This window comes from Microtus ochrogaster, chromosome 7 (genome assembly GCF_000317375.1).
Source record: "Microtus ochrogaster isolate Prairie Vole_2 chromosome 7, MicOch1.0, whole genome shotgun sequence".
Classification (NCBI taxonomy): domain Eukaryota; kingdom Metazoa; phylum Chordata; class Mammalia; order Rodentia; family Cricetidae; genus Microtus; species Microtus ochrogaster.
The window spans coordinates 54,763,577-54,773,067 of NC_022014.1; the positions used below are offsets into that span (position 1 = coordinate 54,763,577).

The 9,491-nt window shown below is 36.8% G+C and overlaps 1 protein-coding gene across 2 annotated transcripts in view; it reads right to left on the bottom strand.

Moving 5' to 3' along the window:
• Ranbp17 (RAN binding protein 17) overlaps positions 1-9,491 on the bottom strand; it is a 352,625-nt gene that overhangs the window by 113,537 nt on the left and 229,597 nt on the right. For both annotated transcript variants that reach the window (XM_026780758.1, XM_026780757.1), the window contains 2 exons: positions 5,786-5,859; positions 4,763-4,843 (listed from right to left, as the gene is read on the bottom strand). In XM_026780758.1, the coding sequence (XP_026636559.1) occupies positions 4,763-4,843; positions 5,786-5,859 (155 nt within the window). The remainder of the gene's footprint in view (positions 1-4,762; positions 4,844-5,785; positions 5,860-9,491) is intronic.

The following is a 9,491-nucleotide window of genomic DNA, read 5'->3' on the forward strand; positions in this document are numbered from 1 at the left end:
GAGGGGGAGAAGGGTTGGAGGAGGGGGGGAAGGGTGGGAGGAGGGGGAGGGAAATGGGAGGCTGGGAGGAGGTGGAAACTTGTTTTTTTCCTTTTCTCAATAAAAAAATAAAAAATACAAAAAAAAATGTTTTATGTTAGTAAAACAGTTGACTTTGGGCTCTTGAAATATGAAAAGAGGTCTAAAATCAGGGTAATTCTGTTAGAATTGAGAGCTCTGAAAGCAGGGTCTGTAATCTGCTCCTTTGTCCTGCACTTGGCAAACGACTACTATTAGCAGAATTGATAGAGAACAAGAAGCTATTGATACGGGATGGCCTCCTGTATATGTGTTGCTTTTATTGGCTGATGAATAAAGCTGTTTTGGCCAATGGCTTAGCAGAGTGAAGCCAGGTGGGAAATCTGAACAGGGATAAGAGAGAGCAGTCCTGCCACGTGACCATGACATCACCTTATTTTCCACACATCGTTTCCTTGGCAGCTGCCTGAGGCCGCTTGACTCCACCTTTTTTCCCCCTCATCCACATAGAAACTAGAATTCTAGGTGTGTAAACAAATCAGAGAGGGAGGATCCCAGGCAGTGACGGGCTGTGGAAGGCTGGGACAGATGCATGGAGCAGGTTAGCTCAAGTTACTAAGAATGAAGAATTCTTGAAGTGTACTTTTGGAAATTCTAGGTGTATATTAAATAAAAATTATTCAAATATATTTCCACCCTGGGCAATGATCTAATGGGAAAATATAATAGTTCTCTCAAAAGAGTCTCTGGACTTAAACATTACAAGTCTCTTCAATCCAGGGGGTTCAGAGTAGGCTGACAACACCTGATTGGAAAGGTCAGAGGCTGTCTAGCTTCACAGCACTACTCAGGAAGGCGGAAGCCCTTATTCAATGCTAACAGAGCTCAAAGACGTACATCAGGAGAAATGCCTGACTTTTGAGCAGGACATACATAAATTCAGTCCTATTTTCTTTTTTTTTTCCACTTTGTTAATTATTTTTACTTTATTATAGCAATTGTATAATTAGGACAAATGTACAGGCACTATTTAAAAAATATACATATACAATTAGCAGGCATTTAAAGTCTGTTTCTTAATGACTCCTTGAGGTATGTTGTTTACCAGCTGAGATTCTTGGTCAAGTACAATTTCAACTGTATCTGTCTTTGTTACTTTTCATTCTTTTTTCTTACCTATTTTTTCTTTACTGTTTACCTTTTCATTAGATACACCACACAGAGAAATAAATGTAATATTTAAGTAACTAATAAATAAATAAATGTAAAGTTTACGTAACTAATCCGATATGCACTTGCAAGTGTAAACCTGAGAAACAGCATCAGCTGAAGACCCCAAGCACCCTCTGCGATCATATGTCCCCTCTTCTTTCTGGAAGTCATTAGTGTAGAAATTGGTCTTTTCATTCCCTTCTATTTAAATTTACATCTGTGAGGGTGTATCTCGATTGCTTCATGTGTCTTAACTTCTTCAGGAAACCCAACTGAGGCTCCTTCCTCAGACTCCTGACACTTGTCCATGATGCTGGGTAGTTGTGTTCCATTCATGTGCACTACACAGAATCCACTACTTAAAGATATCACAAACTAACCCATTTTTCATGTTTTCTTCCTGCTAATTCTGTCTTCTCACATTCATGAATTATGTAGAATATAATGAAATCTTATAATTTTTCGAAACATTAGAAAGAGCTTAAGAAGAATCATTTTCTGGAGTGGCTGATATTCTCAAGTGTTCACTGTAACATCTGCTCCAGCCGGTTACATGATCTTATAATTTAAATACACACATACTACTGAGACAGGAATGCAAAGGCTGTTCATAGTTTGATTAGATTACTTTAAAAGAAGACACAACAAAGGCAAGTATATAAGTCAATTGTTGAATGTATGGAAATGATAATTCTTTCAGTTCTCATATTTATTTATTTACATGTATTTAAAAATTCTCAGCATGCTTTGAGGAAATAAAAACAATTCATCTGATATGATAAGATAAAGGCCTCTAGGATCTGCTAAAATAAAAAGTTCTATCCTTACATCAGGAGATTGACTAGCAGGGTATGGTGAACATATAAGTACCTGGTGAAATTATGCCTTAAAACCCACCACTATCAACAACAACAACAACAACAAAAAAAAAAAACCAACAAAAAAAATGACTTTGAAATGTTCATTTATATATCTTAAAATAAAAATTGTAAATGTTTCATGATTTATCTTTATAATTTTTATTTGTTATCTACCTAGATCAGCAGTTCTTAACTTGTGGGTCGTGATCTGTTTGGGGTCGCCTATCAACAGCCCTATTTTATAACACTTCAAGGGGGAAACTCTGGCACATGTCCCCAGTCAGCAGCCCAAGCCTTGCAGAGAGAAGCGCTGGTTTGGGGCCTAATGATGTGATGGCAGACAACACGTTCTGACGCTCAAACAAGCTCTACCACTGTTTTAAGGGAACTTCAAACTTTTTTGTGATTCCTTAAAAACAAAACAAAACACACAAAAAATACTTTGGTAATTTTTGTTTCCAAACAATCTTTCCAAACAAGTGATTAGATTAAGGAAAAATAACCAAATCTGACAGATTGGCTTTGAATGTCTTGATCACCGAATGACTGCCACCTGCAGCACACAAAACAGAAAACAAAACACAAAGCAAAATACTCAAGGAGTACCCAAAGACATACATTATAAAGAAAATAAAAAAATTCATAACATGGTTATTATTGATTTGTTAATAATATCTTAAAATATTTTGAGTATTAGCATAAGGCTTTTTATTAAGGCAGATGATTAGGTGATACTTTCCTACAGCTGAAGAATGCCATTGTATTTTTAACAAAAAGTAAAGTATTATTTTAAGATCATGATTAAAAAACACATATAATAATGAAAATGGATAGAACAACAAAACACACATCAGGTAACTAGAGACTGCATCGAAATGGATACACCAAGCACATATTCCATTATGTAAATGAATTCAAGGATATTTCATGACTGATCAGCTAGAAGGGACATAATGATTTATAATTCAAATAACTGAGCACTGAAATCAAATTGAACTAATATATATTTCTAAATATGCAAACTTGAAATAATTGTTAAAAAATATAAATCAATGTACCTGCATGGAAATAATTCATATCTGTTAGAACCTTTAGCCTTTATCTAATAAATTTTTTTTAAAGGAAGACTTTTTAAAATTAATTTTAAGAGGTATTCAAAAGGAATAAACAGCTCAGAAAATAAAAGGTTATAATAGCTGTACTTAGATAACAGAAAGAGTATCTTAATAGATACCAATAAATTAGGCATTATGCAAATTATACCAAAATACAAATCAAATTAATTTTATATTAAATATCAATTTCAAACTAAAACCAGAGCGAATCTAAACAATAGGTCTGTGTCCCAGAATCCCAGGCCTTCCCACAGATAACACGCTTTCACAGTAATTCACTGTGAAAAGCTGGAGAGGTTGCAATACTATGAAGTACTTATCAACCACTTCATATGTTAGAAATAGAGTATTTCAGCACCATTATTAGAAAAAAATACAGGTTGAGTTTTTTTAATAAGAAAAATACATATCTTAAAAAGCCGAAATGACCACTGGAATTGGGCTGTACATCACTTTTCAGTAAAGAGGAAAAACAGCCTGGACAGGTGTAATTTATCATTTTTCTGATTTAATATCAAAGAAATATATTAAAATAATAAAAAGAATCCTGAAATCCTCAAAATTTGTAGTGATAAATAGCCCTCCCTGTCTTTATTGCATTATACCTACTAACAGAAATATTGCATGGTGGATTTTGCCAGACAAGGACGATTATTTTCCAATAAAAAGTTGCATATTAAATTCCAGCACAAAAGTGGGTGTCTAATACTTTGGAAATCTTTTATGGTTTACAGAGGAACACAATCTTAAACTTAACTAATACAAGCATATTCCTGGAATGAAACTCCACTAAAGGATTCCATCCAAAGCCAACGATTTCAGAATTGTCCTTATATTACGATATCTTCTAATGTCACAGGTTAACTAAACCAATGGTTATTTAATTTTTATAACATCTATGTATCTTACAGGTAACAACATAAGCAACCATCTACAATCCATTTCTAATAGGTAAAATATTACACACACACACATATATCTAATAAGGATGATTTCTGGCTTCATATTTTAAAGGATTTCTAGAGACAAATACGTAAACATTTAATGTGTAACAGGAACTCTTGAGTAGGTGTGACGATGATCTGGTGAAGAGGCCGACAAGCAAAGACATGGTCAAAAAGCCGATGAGTCTCTTTCTATCTCGACTCACACAAGCCCTACCGGCTGATGCACGTGAGACTCTTACTGAGGGATCCAGGGACACTTCACCTTCTTCAAGCTGGTTTCATGCTTTCTTTTAGAATCAGAATTTATGAAAATTGTGAACAACTATGGGCTGAAATACACAAGTGCTGCACACTTTACTGTGCAAGCATTTGTTAGCCTAGATTAATATAAACAAACCTGGCCAGTTAGGAATATATGTATGTTCATATAAGATCACTTATAATTGAAAAATGCTTCACAGTACAGTTATTATAAACACATTTATAGATAAGGCTAAACAGATTAGACTTTTTATTGTAAATTTCTGGAAAATTAGAATTAGGGAAAAATGCTTGGCCATGTAAATGCACCTGCTGAGTTAGTACATCACATATATACTGAAAAGGATATCCAACTGAAAGGTCATTTAGGAACTGAAGAGTCCTTGAAATTACAGGCTCACATCTTCCCCAGTACTTAAGGTTTGTAACACTAAATATGAAAAAAATGTATTGAATTGTTAAACAGTTGCCTGCATAAGGAGAACCACAGAAACATAAATATTTTATGAAGTTAGGTGACTTCAATCACAAAATAAAAAGCATGTTTGAATTTCAACAACTTTTTAAATTCTTATAGCACATTTAAACTTTATGTGATCAACCTACAGTGAACACTGGCATAGAATTCTTTAAGTTTTAAAATAGTTTTGTAAATAATTCTCTAAGATAGTCATTCTATAAGTTAAGTGTTTCACAGAAAAAAAACCATTAAATTTAGAATAAGGTCAAACAGAATGAAAATGGAATTATCATCACAAAGGAAGTCAAGTGAAGGTGAACCAGTTACTGCCCCAAATGAAGCATTATCTGGTGGCTCCAAAACTGACTTATGGTCCTGGTGTTGACCCAGCTTCGTCCTACAAGCACAGCAGGGTTGTCTATGAGACACACAGCATGCAAGTGAAAGCACACCAATGTCGGTTCAACAGGCCACCATGTGTCTGTGAGGATAAGCCATGCAGCTCCATAAACACATCTCTGCTGTAGCCAATGGATGCTCTGTTTTAAGGTGATTATGACAATAGCTTGCAATAAGCGTTTCATTGGTCTTTGAGGTAGGGTGTTTTGTTTTTAATTATAAAGTAAAAAACAATTCTTCCCAAGTAAACTGTGGAATCAGTATCTGGAAATCTTTTTAGGTCAGTGTGTTCTGCTATTGTACACTATAACCATGTGAACTTCCTGACAATGATAATGCCCTTTAGATGGTGAGTTAAGTAAGCATTTGAAGTAAGCAGAAGAATGCACACACAAAAATTTAATGCCAAAATTTTAAGTTAAAAATTAGTATCTAAAAAAGGATTCATATATAGTAAGATGATATGTGACTCAAAACCACAGAATACAATTAAAAACCAAAAGAGATACTCACATTTTTGTCATGAATGTTTCTAGAACATGGTTGTCATCTGTTATTCCTAAGACTTCTGACATACGGGCATACACCTGCATCAACAATTAAGTGTTATAAGCTTTATCATCTATAGGCAGTTTCAAAAGACTGCTAAAGCTAACAAGTCTAAAAGTCAAAGATGTGCTGCAACACACTGCAAACAGGAAGTGAAATGAAAACATCGCCATTCTAGCCTGCAGTCAGTTTCCCCCAGGAAGCACTCCTCCTTTGGGATGTCTGTATACCGACACACAAACAGACCCACACTCATTCTTTGCCCAGCACGCTACATATTTTGTCCTCAAAGCTGGGAGCCACCATTTTCTTAAAAGTGGGAATAGGCATGCAAAAGACTTGAAAATATTGTTCAACAAAGAATCTAAGTAAACACCTTATACTTATCCTAATTTCAGTAAAGTACCAATAAAATTCAAGATAATTCAAGGAGATTATAAAAGTATTTTTAGAAAACCATGAGATCATATATCAGCTATAGACACCCCTTGTAACACTCTAGCTTAGAGAGACACAGAGACAGGTCCTACTGTTGACGGTGGGGCTGATCATCAGCACACGAGAATTCAGAGCTTCTAAGTGGGCAGAGCTGGTTGCAGAGTTTGGAGTACGACATTTCTGTCTTAAACTCAGGCACACCATGCATTTGAACACACAACTATACTTCAAGTGAGAAAATACTACCATCACCAATGGGACATTCCTGGTAGCCTGGCAAAGTTGAGAGTAGTTAACACCTCTACACCCTCTATGCTCTAGTGGGATTCCAGGTTGTCCCTGCCAGACACCAGCTGCATGGGATCTCTTTTCTGTCATCTTATCCCCAGTGAGTATGTGGTCTCACCTTCTGTAGTTTGCTTATTTACCAAATATGACAACCTAGCTTTATTTACACATTAGCTTATATACTGTCACAGGTCACAAATAGGACAATAAATCACTCAGAGTTAAAGGGTCACACCAGAGGAGTGCAGAGGTATTTAAAGGCACAGGACTATATTCAGCTTTCCACTGTCTCTTCTGTTGACTCCAGGCCCTCCAGGCCAGTATTCCGATGATTCCGCAATGGCTGCTGTGCTTACTGTAGGGTCCTAAGACACTTGTGGTGGAGGGAACAAGAACCCGAGCACCTTAGTTATCACAATTATCTCAATCAGAAGCCTATAGCTACAAAAAAGGCTCAAAGGAAGAATGGTATGTAGAAAAGGAACTTCCCTTTAATTTACCATGACCCATGGCCAGGAAGACTCAAATCGGTCCTCTCGGAATATCTGACATAAATGATTTTGGTGTTCAGATTGTTCCTACTTTGGCCCCCAGCACACCCCATTTCTCTCAACCAGAAGCACTGAGTAATCCATAGGATTTCTCTGGCTCAGCATTAGCCCTTTCCTCCTCCTATCATTCAAAAGACATCTTTCCCAAGGCCTTATTAGCCCTCCCAGGCAGGGTGAGCTGCCTTTTCCTGAATAACCCCCCCCCCCCCCATATCTGCTCTGTTCTTCTATCATGGTCCTTTCACATTGTAAAGTTTGGTCAACCAACTCTCCCATTTTGCTGAAAAATTCTTAAGGGATGATATTTTGCCTTATACCTTATTTTTTGTCTCAGCAACTTAGACTAGTGTACTTAATATATAATAGAAAAAGCAGTGAGTGAACTTATGAAGACTGGATTACAGTGTGAATAATCAAACAATGAAATATGCCTTCCCCTTTTAAGGATATATTGAATTCGGTGGGCAAACATGAAAAGAAAGAGAAAAGTATTATAGAGTTGCTTGGATTGTTATTTTAATCTGTGATTACCTAGTGAGATCCTGTATGTAAGACTAATTTATGAAAGCAGACAACAGCGGGGACCTGGTTCCCTACTGTCTGCTCTCTCCCCTCATTGCTCTTGCAGGGGCACACACTGTGTTTTCCACCATGACTAGGATTTTAAAGGCACTGGTGATTACCAAGGATGAAAAAATGAGAGCTCTACTCCAGGCCAAAGCACTGGTTTTCCCTCATGAGTTCACAATCAGCTTCAAAGAAAGAAACCATGTCATAAACGCAGTGGATACTGCTGGCAGGCGGAGCTGAGGGACGCGTGGGTTTTGGAAGGGCTATGGCAGGATCTTAAACAGCCCATTTTTGTGTACTTTTATCACATCCTCCTCCTTTCTGTTAACTCCTAGTTAACTTTTTTGTTTTGGATCATAGGATGACTACTCTGTAGTTTCATAAAAGTAAATTTTACATTCCAAGGCTTTATGAACACTACTTCTAGGCAAATCTGAGAAATACCATTGATTCTCACTATGCCATGGTGAGAACATAATAACTAAAGTGCATCTCTGAAACGAGGTTCCCACCAGGACTTTTCCTGTTGTGCGAGTTTGCTAGGCACGCAGGTCTGTTGTGCTTTGCTGTCAAACAGTTTCTCAAAGCATCCGATCTGAAGCAATAACACGCAAGAGCAAACAGTCAACACTGGCACAGGCAGTGCTTTAACCCACAATCCTTGTAACCCGCGCACCATTCCTTTTAGCATCCATTAGCTTTGATCCCCATTATCCCATCTAGAGCTGTGTCAACGTTTCTGTCCTCAGGGACTTCTCTCCACTACCGGGATCTGACAGTCAAGCTTGAGTACTAAGCGGGATCATTACCTCTTAAATCCACTTATCTGATCTACTGAATAGTAAATTGAAAAGCTCATTAAGAGCAACAATCTGATTTGTTTTCACGTGTGACAGGGTCATTTAAAATCAATGTATGATTACAGCATTACTCTTAAAGGACTGTCTCACATTTTTCAAGGTCTTGTGCCATTTGAAGAACATGAAGATAATATGAAAACATCCTCTAACATTTAACAATGTGATAGATGCAGACTATTTATGAGGTTAAGAGATAACTTGCTCACTGAAGAATATCTATGAAGTTATTTATCATAAAGCACAATAAAAGATTTCTACTGAAAACAATTCAAACATAATATTTAGAGTTCTGAACACTTTGTGCAACTTTTATCAATTCAAAATAAATTTTTTTTTGAGACAGGATTTCTCTGTAGCTTTGGAGCCTGTCCTGAACTAGCTCTTGTAGACCAGGCTGGCCTCGAATTTACAGAGATCCACTTGCCTCTGTCTTCCGAGTGCTGGGATTAAAGGCACGTGCCATCACTGCCCAACCAATTCAAAATAACTTTAAAAATTTTATTATAGGAAGAAGAAACCACATCATACAATTCCTTTTCAGGAAGAATGGTGTTGGAAGGAGAGAAAGTCTGCCTTCATCACACCTTTGATTTCAGAAGCTAGTAAGATAATTTGCTTCTATCGAGACACATGTAAATACCAAAGAAAAAGAGATTAAGGTCAGACACAGTAGTGCATGTCTCTAATCCTAGCTGTCAAGAAACAGAAGCCAAGATTTTGAATTGGTGGCTAACTTGGGTTACATAGAAAGACTACCACTGCCAAAGGAGAGAGACCCTGTTACCAATTTTCTCTTCCAAGGTTGGGTAACAAAATGACAATAAACATATGGCCATGCCTTTGGTAACACAATGACAATGAACACACGGTCATGCCTTTGGTTTTGTGCTTTATTCCATCAGGGGTATAGACACTGAAAATCCATTTTTGCCTGCTTCAGCCGTTCTTTGTTTTCAGCCTTCA